This window comes from Myotis lucifugus, unplaced genomic scaffold (genome assembly GCF_000147115.1).
Source record: "Myotis lucifugus unplaced genomic scaffold, Myoluc2.0 scaffold_45, whole genome shotgun sequence".
Classification (NCBI taxonomy): Eukaryota; Metazoa; Chordata; class Mammalia; order Chiroptera; family Vespertilionidae; genus Myotis; species Myotis lucifugus.
The window spans coordinates 932,202-949,780 of NW_005871093.1; the positions used below are offsets into that span (position 1 = coordinate 932,202).

The 17,579-nt window shown below is 39.3% G+C and overlaps 1 protein-coding gene across 1 annotated transcript in view; it reads left to right on the forward strand.

Moving 5' to 3' along the window:
* The window catches only part of RABGEF1 (RAB guanine nucleotide exchange factor 1), a 32,272-nt gene extending 17,103 nt beyond the window's left edge, over positions 1–15,169 (forward strand). The window contains exons 6-10 of the mRNA XM_023753411.1: positions 187–199; positions 782–914; positions 3,085–3,176; positions 8,153–8,409; positions 12,625–15,169. Of these exons, the coding sequence (XP_023609179.1) occupies positions 187–199; positions 782–914; positions 3,085–3,176; positions 8,153–8,409; positions 12,625–13,023 (894 nt within the window). The 3' untranslated portion in view covers positions 13,024–15,169. The remainder of the gene's footprint in view (positions 1–186; positions 200–781; positions 915–3,084; positions 3,177–8,152; positions 8,410–12,624) is intronic.
* The last annotated feature ends 2,410 nt before the right edge of the window (positions 15,170–17,579 follow it).

Below are 17,579 nucleotides of genomic sequence, written 5' to 3' on the forward strand. Positions count from 1 at the left end.
GCCCAACTCCAGCATTTTGGTAGCTGGTCTTACACTTAGTGCCATTGAATAACATCATGTGTACTGTTCCAAGATAATCCGAGCAATAGGGTAATTTATTGAGCAAGGTTTAATAACTTCATTAGGGGTTGGGGCAGAGCTGATTAAAACTCTTTTGGAGGCTTCTAAATGAAACCCCCATTTTAGAATTACCATCTTGGTGAGTTATTTGGTCATGATTATATATTTCTTAAAGGTTAAAGCAGGAGAAAAATTGAGAACCACTGATTTACTTTAGGTTTATAGGGATTCTTCTTGAATTTAATTTCCATTGATGTTATATTTTAGGATGTACTTAGCATACATATACATTTGAGAAATCTACCCCATGTATATACTTTGGAGCGATCTCTAAGGTTTTATAGTAAACCTCAGAAAAGTGAAAGGGTGAGTCTTACTAGCATTCATCAGTCTGGGGATTTCAAGTGCTTTTTTAATGTAGCAATAGAGAGGGACCCATGCTGAGCCTTCCCACTTGGGTGTGAGGAAGACCTAACACCTGATAGGTCTTGCCAAAACAGCTTAAGTTAGAAGTGGGGATTATGTAAAAGGCAGTCCCAAATGTCAGGTAAATTTTTTAAAGGTATTTTTCAATGTAACATCTCATACTTTTCTTTTTGGGTGTGTTTCATGTATTTTTAGCAAGTTAGTTTTCTGCTGTGTAGAAAGTACTATGAAAATAATTCTTAATTATACATGCCCATCCTCATCTTGGGCTTTTATTTCCATTTGGATATTTCAGTGCCTCCTGAAAGAGTTGAGAAGATAATGGATCAGATTGAAAAGTACATCATGACTCGTCTCTATAAGTATGTGTTCTGTCCAGAAACGACTGATGATGAGAAGAAAGATCTTGCTGTTCAAAAGAGGATCAGGTAGTTGATTGTTTTGCTTTGTCTTGTTGTATAGTAATCCCCCTTATCTGCAGGGGATTTGTTCTTAAGACCCCAAGTGGATGCCTGAAACTGCAGATAGTGCTGAACCCTATATATACTTTTCCCTCCTATACACATATACCTATGATAAAGTTTAATTTATAAATTAGGCGCATAAGAGACTAACAACAGTAACAAATAAAGTAGAAGAATTACAGTGTACTATAATAAAAGTTATTTGGTCTTTCTCTCTCCCAATATATCTTACTAAGTTGAGAACTTCCACCTTTTCACTTAAAGGAAGAACTTTATGGCTTCTCTTTGGCATATTTGAATTACCAGCATCACTAACTCTTGCACTTTGGGGTCATTATTAAGTAAAATAAGGTTCACTTGAACACAACCACTGCAGTACTGTGACAGTCGATCTCATAACTGAGACAGTTACTGAGTGACTATACTAAGTGACCAATGGGCAGGTGGAGTATACAGTGTAGATATGCTGGACAAAGGGATGATTCACGTCTCGAGTGGAACTGTGCAAGGTTTCATCACACTGAACAGCAATTTAAAACTTATCAATTATTTCTGGAGTTTTCCACTTAGTATTTTTGGACCACAGTTACTGTGGGTAACTGAAACTGAGGAAAGCGAAACTGAACAAGAGAGATTTAATTTACCATTGTATTTACCACCAGCTGTTGAGAGAACACACTGTGGGAAAACAGGGCCTTTGAATTTCAGACCTTGAGAGCAAGCTAAGGTACCTGCCATCCTTGGCATATAAGCATATGAGCTTACTTGTGGGGTCAGAAAGAAAAGGAATATGGTACATTGATAGGAGGAGAGAGCTCAAGGCACCATTTTGCTTATCCATCTGAATGCCAGCAGTTTTAGGTAAGAACCATTTTTGATGTTTCTGATTTTTTAAAATATCCAAATTTTCTAAGGAGGAAATGTCATTATTTTCTCATTTCATTGTACTAACTATCTTGTCAGGTAGGAAGCTGTAAATATTCATATCAAGGTGATGGGTATCATTTTTTTCTCATCTCTACCAGGGGTGCTCATTATTCAGCCATTCCTCCAATCACATCTTTCCACTAGCACTGGGTAGATAATACTTTGCAGCACATCCGGTCTTTCATGGCCAGTAGAATGAGCCTCAGTGTTCTGCATTCCAATGGCAGTGAAACACAGAGAATAGGCTATCAAATTTGGGAACCACACAAAGACTGAGTATGATGAGGTGTTTCTGGAGGAGAGGGGCCAAGGAATTTCAAATGGAGTTCCCAGACAGTGAGGCTGATGATTGATGGATCAGTACTTTCTGGTGTCACACTAGAAGTGAGAAGTTGATCTTGGGAAGATAGAAGATAGACCTAAATGGGCTTTGGACTGAGATTCAGGGTGAGAGCATTAGTCAAGTAAATGGTGGGCATAGGCAACAGAATCTCTGGAGTGAAGCTGCGATGTGATCGGAGAACTCAGTGATTCAGGCTGAGGTGACACATGCTTGTTGACCTCTTACACAAGCTCCGATATGCTCCAGAAGTTGAGGACAGAGCCTACAAGGACATTAATGGTGGTGGACAGGACAGGGAGCAGCAGGTTCTTCACAAGTATTCATTCTCAGATATCTAGTGCTTTCACACCTAGTATAATCTCATTACAACCAGTAAAATTGTCTTCTGCTTTTCTTGTGATTAGTGCAGAAGAGAAGCCTCACTTTAGGACTCTAGTTACTGTGAGCTTCTGATCTGTGCAGGGGTGATGTGGTTGGGCCTAGAATTGCCCGATTAATTAATGGTGTCCCTTATTTTCTTGTAACTGATGGAAATGATAAGATAAATGGCTGCAGTTCATTCTGTTTTTATCTGTTTGTTTTTTGTTAATCCTCACCCAAGGATATTTTTCCATTGATTTTTATAGAGAGATTGGAAGGGAGGGGAGAGACAGCGCGCGAGAGAAACATAGTTGTGAGAAAGACACATTGATTGGTTGCCTCCTGCACACATCCCGACCAGGGTCAGGGATCAAGTCTACAATGAAGGTACGTACACTGGAATCAAATCTGAGACCCTTCAGTCCTCGGGTCAATGCTCTAACCAACTGGCCACGCTAAAAAGTCCATTCTTTGAACTTTTTTTACTGTCTTTCTCTCTTGTAGAGCCCTGCACTGGGTTACACCTCAGATGCTTTGTGTCCCTGTTAATGAAGAAATTCCTGAAGTGTCTGATATGGTAGTGAAAGCAATTACAGGTCAGTGAAACTTTTTATATATATATATATATATTTTTTTTATATTTGGATATTTTTCCCTTGAAGTTAACACTATGTTTTAGAAACCCATACTTATTTCAGAGAGCAAAAAGATAGTAAAGTATTTCTAAAATTCAGACTGCCAAAGACATATTGGAATGTGGTAAACATGATTTCCAGGAGTGTTAGTTTTATGAATTAAAAGTATTCTGATTAGCAGGTAAACTACTTTTCCCCTTCACTTTCCAGGACCCAGGCTTCTTATTTCTTGGGTATTGAACTAAACTAAGATCAAATACAGATAGAATAAATTTCTTAAAACTCAGTGCATTAATTCTTTTTTTAAATATTTTTATTGATTTCAGAGAAGAAGGGAGAGGGATAGAGAGAGAGAAACATCAATGATGAGAGAGAATCATTGATTGGCTGCCTCCTGCACGCCCCCTACTGGGGATTGAGCCTGCAACCCGGGCATGTGCCCTGACCAGGAATTGAACCACGACCTCCTGGTTCATAGGTCAACGCTCAACCACTGAGCTGGGCTTATTTGCATTTATATACTCAAAGGAAGTTTGGAGAGAGGGAGAGAATTGGTGAGGCAAGGTCATACCCAAACTAGAGTTACATATTAAAATGATGCTTCTAATTGGTTGTTAATCAGAGATGTGCTTTGAATTACTTTTCTGGTTTGTTCAGAAAGTATATGAAGTGCCTTATATTGATGTGGTTCTGCCATTTCTGGATAGATCTAGGCACCTAATTAAGGTTTCTGTTTCTTAGTCACAGAAATAACTGAGTAGAAGTGCAACACAGAAATTTAAAAAACAAACAAGAAACAAAAAAACTCCTAATGGAAAAGACATCCAATCTTGGACAACTTCTCCTTCATTAAGAAGAGTTGGGAAGATTTGCTCACTTAGAGATTGTTAATGAAATTCTGCCGGGTAGGAAAGTAGGCCAGTTGCCGGTAGTGGTGTTGGAGGCAGGCTATGAAGTAGGCTGGCTCCTTTGATTATAAGAACCAGAGACTCCCTTAAGTAACAGGAAGAAATGGGGGTTTGCTTAAGATATTATGAGGGTTGGAAGGGAGGCAGGACTTAGAAACAGCTCCAAGGCCTCTCTAGAGACTGAATTATCTACTGTTAACATGATTCTTTTCCACTTTCTCAGGTTCTGCTTATCTTTGCATTTCAATTCTTGTTATTACATGAATTGTTGTTTTTAATTCCTCGTGAAGAGTCTAAATGATGTAGCTAAATACTGTCATCTTTGTTGTTCAAAGCTTTTCTGCTAGGCTATGTCATAGGTCCAGTGAATTGAGTTCTTTGGGGCAAGGCCTACTTTTTGCTCAGGGAACATTATAAGAGATTGAAGGTGACAGCCTCTCAAAAGCCTGAATGTGCACCTTTTAGACTTTTCTCAAGTTCAAGACCAACTGGTTTATGTTTAAAGTACTCCATAGGAATTTATGTCGAGAACTCTTTTCTGAAAAGTCACAGGACAGACCTTGCAAAACCAGAAACTGCAAGTACCCAACTGTTGTTTACTTAAAAATAGAACTAAGAAAGAGGATTTCAATACATCAACCATTTGTTAATAGAATTTGAGAGGTAAAAATTTTCTTTCAAGGCACCTGAGATGATGTTTCAAGAGATCTTTTGATAGTAAAAATTCAGCCACAAAATTGTAAACACCTTCTTACTCTTTCTCATTTTAGCCCTGATATCTTGCCAATCCAAGTGCAATATTCTGCCTCTTTGAGAACCAAGGATTATATGATCACTTTCTTCCTAATCTTTAAAATTGTCAGTCTAAGTACAGGAGTATTTATAGGACAGTCTATAATAGTCATCCTTTTTAAAAATAATACAGTTCTTAAATATAGAGAAGTCAGCTCAGTTTCTCCAAGTCATCCCATGTGCTACTAATCAGCACTATCATTTTTATTTATAAATACACTGCATGGGGCATTTTCCATTTTAGTTGACATCTGGCATCTAGTGGGTGGAGGCCAGGGATGCTACTAAACATCCTGCAGTGTACAGGACAATCCTGCAACATGGAATTTTCCAGCCCAAATGTCAAACATAACCTAGAAGTACAGACTACTTTGTTTCAAAACTCCATTAAAGATAAGTCTAGACATCTGCTAAGATAGAGTAGGCACACTCAACCCTACCTTTCCTACTGATTAGAAGAAAAAGCCCGGGACAGGAGACCCAAAGCAAGAACTCTGAAAAGTAAATAGTAGCAGGTAGATTGGGGAGGGAAATCATTACTAGAAGAACAGCTAATACAATGGCGAGTTTCCTGTTTTGTTTGTTTTTCCTCCTGCATCTCCTAGTTTAGACTTTAGGGCAGTGCAAATCATAGAACTACATGTTGTGGTGTGAGTGTCCAAAAGAGTCCAACAGAGAACTTCTTTTAAACTGAATGATATTCAAGGAGGAGATGGAGGGGTTGCTGCAGGATGAAGAGAGTGGGAGAAATCCCTTGGACTCCCCCCCCCCCCATTATATACTCTTCTTTACACTCTTGGCCCTGCCCCTTGGCAGTGGCAGCTACACATGCATCCAGATAAAAAATAATTCATTTTTTATTTACTTTAAAACATAAACAATAAAAATTAATGAGAAAATGTTTAAAATAGAGAATAAAAATCGACAATAAAAGGCTTTGAAAGTATAAAAAATATCTTCCCCAGTATCTTTTTTTGTAATAAGTTCTATTTACATAGAAAAAGAAAAATAGACTGAGACATAGTAACAATAATTATAATCCAGAGATAAAAAAGTAAAGGAACTAATAATAAAAAAAGTGAAGATTATATACTTCACAATATAGGTGCATAAGTAAAGAGAATAAAAGCATTAGTAAGTTAAAGTAAGGCCTCTGCACTGTCCGGTGTTTCTGTCTTCGACACATGGTTGATGGTCCTGTGAGGGTCCCTTGAGTAGCTTACCTCACGGATAGGAGCTGAGCAGAAAGAACTCTCTGGCCTGTACCACCCTGTCACCTAAGTCTGAAACTTATTCCTGCTCATGGCAAGAACTGGTATCAAATTCAGCTGCCTCAGCTGTTTACTTTGATGATATTCAAGATGGCAAGCATATATGTGCACCCAAAGGCACACTTCCTGCCCTTGTTCTGGCACTGAGTTTGTACCTAACTTTCCCTCACCATCTCCTAGTCCTCTGACAACAGGTGTGTGCATATAAGAGTCCACCAGTTGGCCCTAGCTGCTTTGGCTCTGTGGATAGAGCATTGACCTGCAAACTGAAGGGTCCCAGGTTCAATTCCAGTCAAGGGCACGTGCCTGGGTTGCAGGCTCCATCCCCAGTGTGGGGTGTGCAGGAGGCAGCTGATCAATGATTCTCTCTTCATTGATGTTTCTATCTCTCTCTCCCTTTCCCTTCCTCTCTGAAATCAATAAAAATATATTTTAAAAAAAGAGTCCACCAGTTGGACTTAGTGGTATTGAAGGGCAGTGAAGAAATTTTTTTCTGAGAAATAAAATGTTTATGAGATTAAATTTATACCCTTGATTTATCTCGTTGGCTAACAGCAGGTTATAAGTGTCTTAAAGTTTCTGTAATGTTTGTAGCTAGTGGAGATTTACATGCTGTGAGGGTTGGCCACTGCGAACCTCTGTGTGATGGGTTTCAGCAGCTGTATTTTGATATCTAATACAAAGATGCTTTGTACCGTATAGTAGCCACATTGCTAAAATGCAGTATGCAAATTGAGGATTTCTAAACTGAGTTTTACAATACATTAAGAAGTAATTAAGAGACTTGCCAAAACCGGTTTGGCTCAGTGGATAGAGCGTAGGCCTGCGGACTGAAAGGTCCCAGGTTCGATTCCGGTCAAGGGCATGTACCTGGGTTGCGGGCACATCCCCAGTAGGAGATGTGCAGGAGGCAGCTGATCGATGTCTCTCTCTCATCGATGTTTCTAGCTCTCTATCTCTCTCCCTTCCTCTCTGTAAAAAATCAATAAAATATATTAAAAAAAAAAAGAGACTTATTTCTCCATGAAATTCATAAGTAGTTTTACATCATGATTAAAAGAATGGGCATTAGAGTCAGACTTGGTTTCAAATCCCCCCTCTGTTACTTACAATGTGTATGATCTTGGGCAGGTCATTAAACTTCTCTGAACCTCAATTCTCTTAATAATAATATTATCCCTGCCCTAGCCTGTGTGACTCAGTTGGTTGAGCGTTGTCCCATGCACTGAAAGGTTGCCAGTTTGATTCCTGGTCAGGGCACACGCCCAGGTTTTGGGCTTGATCCCCAGTAGGGAGCATGCAGGAGGCAGCTGATCAATGTTGCTCTCACATTGATGTTTATATCTCTGTCTCCCTCTTCCTTCTTCTTCTCTCTCAAAATCAATTTAAAATATTTTTTTTAAAAAGTATCACTTGCATCATCTGAGGATGAAAAGAAATTTGTAGAGCATACTGTGTAGTGTGCTAGGTCATGGTCACATGTTCTATAAGTATGAACTGGTATTTACTGTTGGTGCAATCTATTTTATTTATTTATTTTTGTTAATCCTTGCCCAAGTATATTTTTCCCATTGATTTTTAAAGAGAGTGGAAGGGAGGGGGAAAGACAGAAAGAGAGAGAAATGTCGATGTGAGACAGACACATCAATTGGTTGCTCCCACAACGCCCCAACCAGGGCCAGGGATCGAGCCTGCAACCAAGGTACATGCCCTTTACCGGAATCAAACCCACGATCCTTCAGTCCTCGGGCCAACACTCTAACCACTGACCCAAACCAGCTATGGCTGATTTAAGTTTTATCCTCCCCCCCCCCCCCCCCGATTTAAGTTTTATATACATTAAGTTAACTGGTGAGAGGAGGTTAGCGAGGTTACCTCGCCAACTTAATAGGATAAAGTGATTATCCTAATGCTTCTTTTATGTAATTATTTTCTCATTGGAAGCACTGTGTTTTCTGTTTTACAGATATTATTGAAATGGATTCGAAGCGGGTGCCTAGAGATAAGTTGGCCTGCATCACCAAGTGTAGCAAGCATATCTTCAATGCCATCAAGATCACCAAGGATGAGCCAGCTTCAGCCGATGACTTCTTACCCACTCTCATTTACATTGTTTTGAAGGGTAACCCCCCACGCCTTCAGTCTAATATTCAGTATATCACCCGCTTCTGCAACCCAAGCCGATTAATGTCTGGAGAGGATGGCTACTATTTCACCAATCTGGTGAGTATTTGTGATTTCTTGGTGTTATGGAGAACCACCATGAAGGTATTGAGTTTAGGGATATGACCAGTCACTCATAGGCCTGCGACATGTTAATTGCTCCTGAGTTGAGGAGTCAACATAACTACAGATGTTTGCTTGGTGCCACAATGCACAGGTGACCAGGCCATGCAAACACTCCACCTCCCAATACTTGACCAGAGATTATAGGGCTTGTATGGGAAACATGATAACCACATTGAGGAGTCTGCTGCTTTGGTCCATCCTTCCCCAGAGTCCTGGGTATAAGAGCCATTCACTTACGTGGCTTGTTTCAACCATGAATAAGTCAGATCCTAGGCTTTGGTTCCTTTATTAAAAGATTTATTTTTGTTGTATTTCTACAAGTTACCACTTAGAAAGGGTCAGTTTAGAGAATGTGAAATGATTTTCTACTATTGTTTTGCTACAGTGCTATTTAATTCTAGGCAGGACAAGATTGAAATATATATATCTAAGTTATAAGGCAGAATAATTCCTTTTACTGACGACTAAACTTCTGTTTGTTTGCTTGGACAAGATATACTGTCAAACAATGAACTTGAACCTCAGCACTGTAAGTGCTTTGTTTCCTGTTCTGGAAGTTGTACAGGGTAATTGGTAAGGAGAGGAAGCCAGGGTAAGGAATCTCCAGGCCTCCCAAAATTTGTTGAGATTTATTTTTACACTAGAGGCCTGGTGCACGAAATTCGTGCAAGGGTAGGGTCCCTAGGCCTGGCTGACGATCAGGGCCGATTGGGACCTCCCTTCCCCAGCTGCTGGCTGCCAGCTGGGGTCTTCCTTCTTTCCACACCACCCCCTGGTGGTCAGCACATGTCATAGTGAGAGATTGGTTTCCCGGTCGAAATCCCGCAGGGACAATTTGCATATTAGTCTTTTATGTATATAGATACATATTCACTTTTGTACCTAATTTTGTGTTCATCTTTTATTTATTTCCCTTTAAATGAGTTCCCAAAAACGTATAAGCTTCAGGTCCCTCAAAACCTGGATTGCCCTTGTTACGTATCACCCTCAGCCACTGTGTTCCCCTACCTGTCACTGTAGTGCCAGCATCTGGGAAGTGTGGTTTGTAAGTGGAGGAATTTGGGACTATTTCAAAATGATGCTTGCTCCCTTATTTGGAGCACTATTTCTTAACATAAAGGAAGCATGCACTGCAGTACTAAAGAAGAAAGAGCCTTTTGGAGTCAGTTGTTATGTAGAGAGGCTTAGATGATCTGAAAATCCTGAGAAGAATAGAGATGGAGAGACATGGTAGTAGGAGAAATGAAGCAAGACCAGGAGGTATTTGAGGGGCCCTCATTGTTGAAACTGGAGGCTGCTGGTTCACCTATACTGTGCAGCTTCCCCGTGCCTTGACCTACAGCCTTAACTATGTTTGCACCTTCTTTCTTCATCCTGTTCTTGCTGGACTCAGAGTCGGCTTCTATGCTCACTTTTCCAATAAAAATGCTCTGGCAAAAGTAAAAAATCTGCCAGTTGACAAATCCCCTGGGGAACTCTCAGTCTTCATCTTACTTCTTTAACATTCTTGATGGCTCCTTTGTTCTGGAACTTCTTGGCTTCTACAATTCCACCCCTTCTTGTCTCTTTGTAGGCTTTGTGTCCTCTACTTCCTCTTGAGTTGTGTCACTCCCTGGGGTTCTGTCCTCTGTGCATCTCTCTCCCTAGGCTGTCTCCTCTGGTCACAGCTCTGCTGGTCACCTGTACAGGTTTGTGTCACCTGTTTTGACCTCATGCTGAGCTCCACTTCCAGCTATTTGTTGTACCTCAGATTTAATTTGTTCAAAACTGAAACTGCTTTCCAATCAGATGTCTTTTTTCTTTTCTGTATACAGTTGATCCTTGAACAATATGGGTTTGAACTGCACAGGTCCACTTATATGCAGATTTTTTCAATAAATACTGTAACCATATTTTCTCTTCCTTATAGTTTTCTTTTTTTAAAAAAAAATATTTTTTTATTGATTTCAGAGAGGAAGGGAGAGGAAGAAAGAGATAGAAACATCAATGATGCCCTAGCTGGTTTGGCTCAGTGGATAGAGCGTCGGCCTGCGGACTCAAGTCCAGGTTCAATTCCAGTCAAGGGCATGTACCTTGGTTGCAGACACATACCCAGTAGGGAGTGTGCAGGAGGCAGCTGATCGATGATTCTCTCTCATCGATGTTTCTAGCTCTCTATCCCTCTCCCTTCCTCTCTGTAGAAAATCAATAAAATATATTAAAAAAAAAAAAGAAACATCAATGATGAGAGAGAACCATTGATCAGCTGCCTCCTGCACACCCAACACTGGGGATTGAGCCCACAACCGGGCATGTGCCCTTGACCAGAATTGAACCCAGGACCCTCAGTCTGCAGGCCAATGCTCTATCCACTGAGCCAAACCAGCTAGGGCTGATTTTGTTTTTTAAAAATTTTTTAAATTGTGTTTTCATTGATTCTTTTTTAGAAAGAGAGGAAGGGGGAGGGATAGAGGGATAGAAACAACGTTGAAAGAGAAACATCATTGGTCGGCTACCTCTGCATGTCTCCTACTGGGGATTGAGCCTACAATCCAGGCATGTGCCCTGACTGGGAATAGAACCAGTCACCTCTTGGTGCATAGGTCGATGCTCAACCACTGAGCCACACCGGCTGGGCTTTCTTATTATGTTCTTAATAATACTTTTTCTGTGATTTACTTTATTATAATAATACAGTATTCAGTACATATAACATACAAAATATTTATCAATCAACTGTTTATGTTATGAGCAAGGCATCCGGTCAACAGTAGGCTATTAGTAGTTAACTTTTGGGGGAGTCAAAAGTTATACTGGGTTCAGTCCCTACTTGAGGTGGTATACGAAAGGCAACTGACCGATATCTCTCTCTCTCCCCCTTTCTCTCTCTCTAAATATCAGTAAAAAGATGTCCTTGGGTGAGGATTTTTTTTTTTTTACAGATTCGGGTGAATATTTTTGTAAAAATAGCATTTTTACAAAAAATGCGAAAATGGTGCGTGCTCATTGTAGAAAAATTTAATCAATATAAGAATGTGTAACTGATGGAAGTCTGTTTCACTGAGTGTTTGTCCTAGCATTTCTATACTAACAATTGTTGCCATTTATTCATTGCTTACTACAGATCTATGAGCTAAGCACATTACATGTGTTATGGTGTTTAATTCTCACAGTAAATCTGATATTTCCCCCATTTTACTCATGTGGAAACCTCACAGAGCCTAGGTAATTTTCCTAGGATCACACAACTCTTGACTGTCAAGTGACAGAGGTGACAACTCAGGTTGTCTGGTTTTAAAACTTGTACTTTTGCCCTGGCTGGTTTGGCTCAGTGGATAAGAGCGTCAGCCCCAAGATTGAAGGGTCTTGGGTTCGATTCTGGTCAAGGGCGTGTACCTGAGTTGTGGGTTTGCTCCCCCAGCCCCAAGTGTGCGGAGGCAACCTGTCAATGTTTCTCTCTCTCTCTCTCTCCTCCTCCCTTCCATTCTCTCTAAAAATCAATAGAAAAATATCCTCTGGTGAGGATTAACCAAAACAAAACAAAAAAACAAACAAACTTGTCCTTTTAACATGTGATTTAAAATATCTCTTTGGGAACTGGTGGTCTGTGTGCCACAGGGGTCCCTGAGGACGCTCCCAATGTCTGGCCATGCCCAAGTAGGCCTTGTGGGGCTCACAAGACCCCAAAACAAAATGGTTTTATGGGGTGTGCCCCCAGGTACTTGGCCCTGGAGCTCCCGTCCTCGGCAAGGATTCCTCTGTCCTGCAGAGAAGCAGAAAGCCTGTAGGAAGCTCTGTAAGCAGCCAGGGTGGAACCAGCATTGAAGGTGCCTCCTCAGTACTTCACTCTGTTCAAGACTGTAGCACCTTTGAACATCCTAAGTAGAGAATTGAATTTCTGACAGGCTCAATGGGAGTTGGCAATTAGATTTAATTGTTTTTTTGTTTTTTTAAGGAAGAAATGTACTGTTTCAGATGAGAGCATAAAGGAAACATGATCGGCTATGTGTTGATAGTTTTTGAAGCTGAAGTCCATGGAGGTTCATTAGACTGTTTTGTCTACTTTTGCTTCAGTTTTAAATTCTCCATAATGAAAGGATTTTTAAAAATCTGTTTTAATATTTGTGGCTTTGCTCTTATGATTATAATAACATTCTCTTCTTTTTGTAGTGCTGTGCTGTGACTTTCATCGAGAAGTTAGACGCTCAGTCTTTGAATTTAAGTCAGGAAGACTTTGATCGATACATGTCTGGCCAGACTTCTCCCAGAAAGCAAGAATCTGAGAATTGGTCTCCTGATGCTTGTTTAGGTGTTAAGCAAATGTATAAGAACTTGGATCTCCTGTCTCAATTGAATGAACGACAGGAAAGGATTATGAATGAAGCCAAGAAACTTGAAAAAGACCTAATAGATTGGACTGATGGAATTGCAAAAAAGGTCCAAGACATTGTTGAGAAATGTCCACTTGAAATTAAGCCCCCAAATCAGTCTTTAGCAGCTATTGACTCTGAAAATGTTGAAAATGACAAACTTCCGCCACCATTGCAACCTCAAGTATATGCAGGATGATGAAAATGTACAGATAGTATTTATTTGAGCCTAAATTGTAGCTAGTCCTTACTACAGTCCACTGATTGAGATATAGAATATAACTTAATTGCTTCTAAGTGTCAGAGCATTTTTCAAGGTACAGTTTGTGGGGATTGTTTTTGTTTTGTTTTCCTGGCAGGGAAGCTTAGTAAATAATAAAATACTATTTATTTGAGTTACTGAAATAGATTCATTTAAGGCTTGTGTGAAATTTTTGTCTAAATCTATTTTTTCTCCACGATTTTCCTATGTGCTTCCACGTGGTATTCAGTGTGGTTTAGATTTGGGTAAATAATTGCCTCTTAAAGGGTAAAACAAATGAATGCTACAAAATGTATGTTTAAGGGAATTCAATGGTACCACTATTCTATAATTTAAAATAATTTTATAATTGTAAAGATAGAAGATATATTGATAAGTAAGTATATAAAATTGTAAATATGTAAAAAAAGAAAAAAAAAAGGAATGGTGTGTGCTGTGCATGGCATTTCATATGTTCATTTTTTGGGTTTAAAATGGTGTATTGAATGTTTGCCTTTAACACCATTTTACTTGGTTTGCCCCACTACAGTGAATGTAGAAGTTTTTAGACATACTTCCCTTAAAATGTTGACTCCATTTTTGACACTATGGTAACCCTGATTTTAAGGTCCTGTATAGTCAGAGACTATGACACCATTGAGGTTCAGGATAATTTTAAGTTTAATTCACTGTTCAGTATACTCAGTTGAAGGCTTTGAGCCATGCTTCTCACACCTCTTTCCTCTATCCATTCAGCAAATATTTATTGAGCTCTTTGATGTAAAGGAGACCTTGCTCTGGGTCAAAGGACAGCAGGGACCAGGACTCTGCTGATGAGAGCTGACGGGGAGCTCTCAGAGCTATAAAGTGCGGGTGACCTTTTGCCTCCATAGTGTACTTTTGACTTTATGGACAACCCAGACACATGTCATATAAACCTCTTTTTGGGTTTCTCAACTTCAGCACTATTGACATTTGGGGCCCGAGGAGTTTTTGTTGTGGGGCTGCAACATCCCTAGCCTCTATACCTACTAGATGCTAGTAGCAAACCCCCCCCTCCCCCAGTTGTGAAAAATCATCGTAGACATTGCCGAATGTTACCGGGGGTGGGGAGCAAAATTGCCCCCAATTAAGAACCACTGGTCTATATTGTAAGCAAGGTAGTTCTGCCGGTGGATAATATGCTGTAACCAAAGAATATTGCATGAAGTGCACACCATACTGTTAACTGACCTCTCTTCCACTGAGGCTTTACCGTCACCATCCATGCAAAACTTCTCCTAATTCTAATGGAGCCTTTTATAACTTAAATATGCCACTTATGATACTCCTTCCCAGCAATCATTTCTACAAATTATCAGTGTACCTGTGAAATTGTGAGTAATTCCCAGGGCACCATTCTTGAACCAGATCACATCACACAAGCAGTAAAGAACGTTTCCTTTGTTTTCCCAATATCTTGCTAATAATATACCACAAATTTGTAGTCAGTAATTTTGGAATAAAACTAGGGTGCATATAAAACTTTTTATCCTTAAATTTACATAGAAAATCCGTCAAGTTGACAAGTCTGTTGTCATAAAGCACTGAAGACATGAGTCAGCTGATCACCAAGTTCCTATGGAATGGAATGAGTTACTGTCAAATATGAATGAGAACTTGCTCTTAGAAACGTGGGCCCAAACGATTTTTACACAAAGCTTTTCTCCGTTTTTCTGTTTCATTTTCTATGTACTTTCTAGGTGCTAACCCAGATATGCACACTCTTAATTTTTCTGGGAATATATAGTTCTTTTAGTCATTGTACATTATGTCTGTTAAATGAAATGTGTATATCAGCCTCCCACTGAAGCAGTCTTCTTTGGATTTCTTACATATCTTAAGGCAATATGTTGAATTGACTTTTTTGTATATGTCATATTGGTTGAATTCTTCAGATGTGGACTCTTGCCTTAGGTAGAGGCTTATATTTCTCTTAAGCATCAATACTATGGCCAGAGTTTCTGTTTTCTCAACCAGAAAGTATTGCTATTTCATGTACTATAAATGTGATTAGAATAAACCTTGGGAACAGAAGTCCTTATCAATAAAATTTCATGATCCATTCCTTTTCCAAACTGATTTTTGGTTCTTCATCTTAGGAAAATGTACACTATTAATGTTTTTCACATTGAAAAGGTTTTCCTTTTAAGCCACAGACATCATTGTCTTACTTTGAAAAATTAGAGACATCCAGTGGGGGAAAGAATAGCAAGAGAAGGATGTTTGTATCACTACATTTAATGCTGTTCTGAAAGTTTCATCCAAGATACTCAGTCTTCAAGCAGAAATAAAGGTAGAGGGAAAAGGAGTTAGTCTAATATAGAGCTGTTATAACCTGGTGGTTGAGGACATGAACTTGAGCTAGAAGGCTTGAATTTGGTTTTGAATTTTGACTCTGCCACTTACCTTACAGCTCTTTGACCTTGGGCAAGTCTCTCGTGTTTCACATACCTCTTCTGTGAAGTGGGATGATAATAGGACAAGCTTCAAGGGGTTGTTGTAAGGATTAAATGACTCAGAACACTACATAGCAATGCTACGTGCTTAAGTGATAGCTATTATTTGTAGGTGATTTTTCTATGTAGAAAACCTAAGAGAATTGATATTGAAACTATTATTAAATTTCACTAAAGTTATGAGATATGAAATAATACGCAGTTACAATCGGCCCGAGTTTACACGTTTCCCGCACTCCACCGCAAATCTATATGAACCGAGTTAAAGACGGCTCAAGCTTCAAGGGGTTGTTGTAAGGATTAAATGACTCAGAACACTACATAGCAATGCTACGTGCTTAAGTGATAGCTATTATTTGTAGGTGATTTTTCTATGTAGAAAACCTAAGAGAATTGATATTGAAACTATTATTAAATTTCACTAAAGTTATGAGATATGAAATGTTAAAATAGCCATTAAAAGTAACTGTACAAAATGACTTTTCTTATTTCCTTACTAGCCACTTAGCAAATATAATGGGAAAAATTTATTCATAATAGATACACATATAAATCACCTGGAAGTAACAAGAGCTTTTGGGATTTATATGAAAAGAAATTACAAAATTGAGTAAGAAACAAAAGAATAGAGAGAAATACACAGGGCCTCTGTGGTTGCATAGGGTCCTGTGCTCAGAAGATCCTTGTGCTAGGGCTTTAATGTTTTGTCTGCCATCTTGGAATTCTTAATAATTTTATATTTGAATTTGTGCTTTTAAGTGAAGGCTGATGGGATGAAGCATGGTGGCAGGGTGACGGGATAAGGGCTTGAAACCTCCTCCTATCACCCCGCAGGATGACTTCTTGGTCTCCCCACTCCCACCCTGTGACCAGTCTAACCAGGGCCTGGACACTCAGCTTTAGTTGGGGCTGAGTGTGCATGCCTGTGGTGTCTTGGGGCAGAGCATGATGGCACATCTTGTGGATAGCTGGCTGGGAGCTGCATCTTGGTCAGTAGGGGGCAGGGACACATCTAATGCTCACCCCTGATTTCGTGTGCTCTTTGGAGAATAGGCTGAACCTAGGGCTGTGGATGGGGAAGAAATGGTGTGAGAAATATCTTTTATGGTCAGGAAGTAAGAAAGTACTTTAAGACTAATAGGAATATCTCAATAGGACGTGAATCAGCTTGAAAGGGTTCCCACTGGCCAAATTTGGGACAGCTTGAACAAAAGAAACAGCATTTAATTGTGAAAAACATTAAGTAAATACTGTGTGTGTGTGGGGGGGGGTTTCTTAATGAAAAAAAAACAAAACAAAACAAAACACCAACCCTCACATATTGGAGGTTATCATCATACCAACCCACTTGGGAAGGACTATAGTTGACACCTAATTGATGGAGGAAAAGCCTTCTTCACAGAAAAATGCTTAGTAATTGTAGAAAAAATAATAGAATTTTAAAAATCATTGCTTTAGCCCAGGTCAGGATGACTTTACTGGTGAAGAATAAACAGCTGAAGAGAAAAAACCTTTCTAACTCATGAGGCCTGAATTGCCCCGACACTAAACCTAGATAAGGACATTACAAGAAAAGAAAACTAGAGACCAATTTCCCTGATGAACATAGATGCAAAAAATTCTCAACAAAGTATTAGCAAATATAATTCAACCACACACTAAAAGGAATTCCTGGAATGCAAGAATGGTTCAACATTCGATAATCCATGCAATATCACATTAACAGAATGAAAGGAAAACATAATATGATTATTTCAATTGATGCAGAAAATTTTGTTAAATAACAAAATTGAAGGAAATAGAAGAAAACTACCACAACTACTAAAGGGTAAAGTGTATAAAAAAATCCCAAAGCTAACACTATATGGTGAAAGACAAAGCTTTTCCTGTAAGACCAGGAAGAAGACAAGGTTGCCTGTTTTCACCACTTCTATTCAAGATGACCCGTGTTGGGATTATCTGGCAAGAATTTTAAAGACACTATCATTTAAAAAAAAACGCATCAAGGAGAAAGAT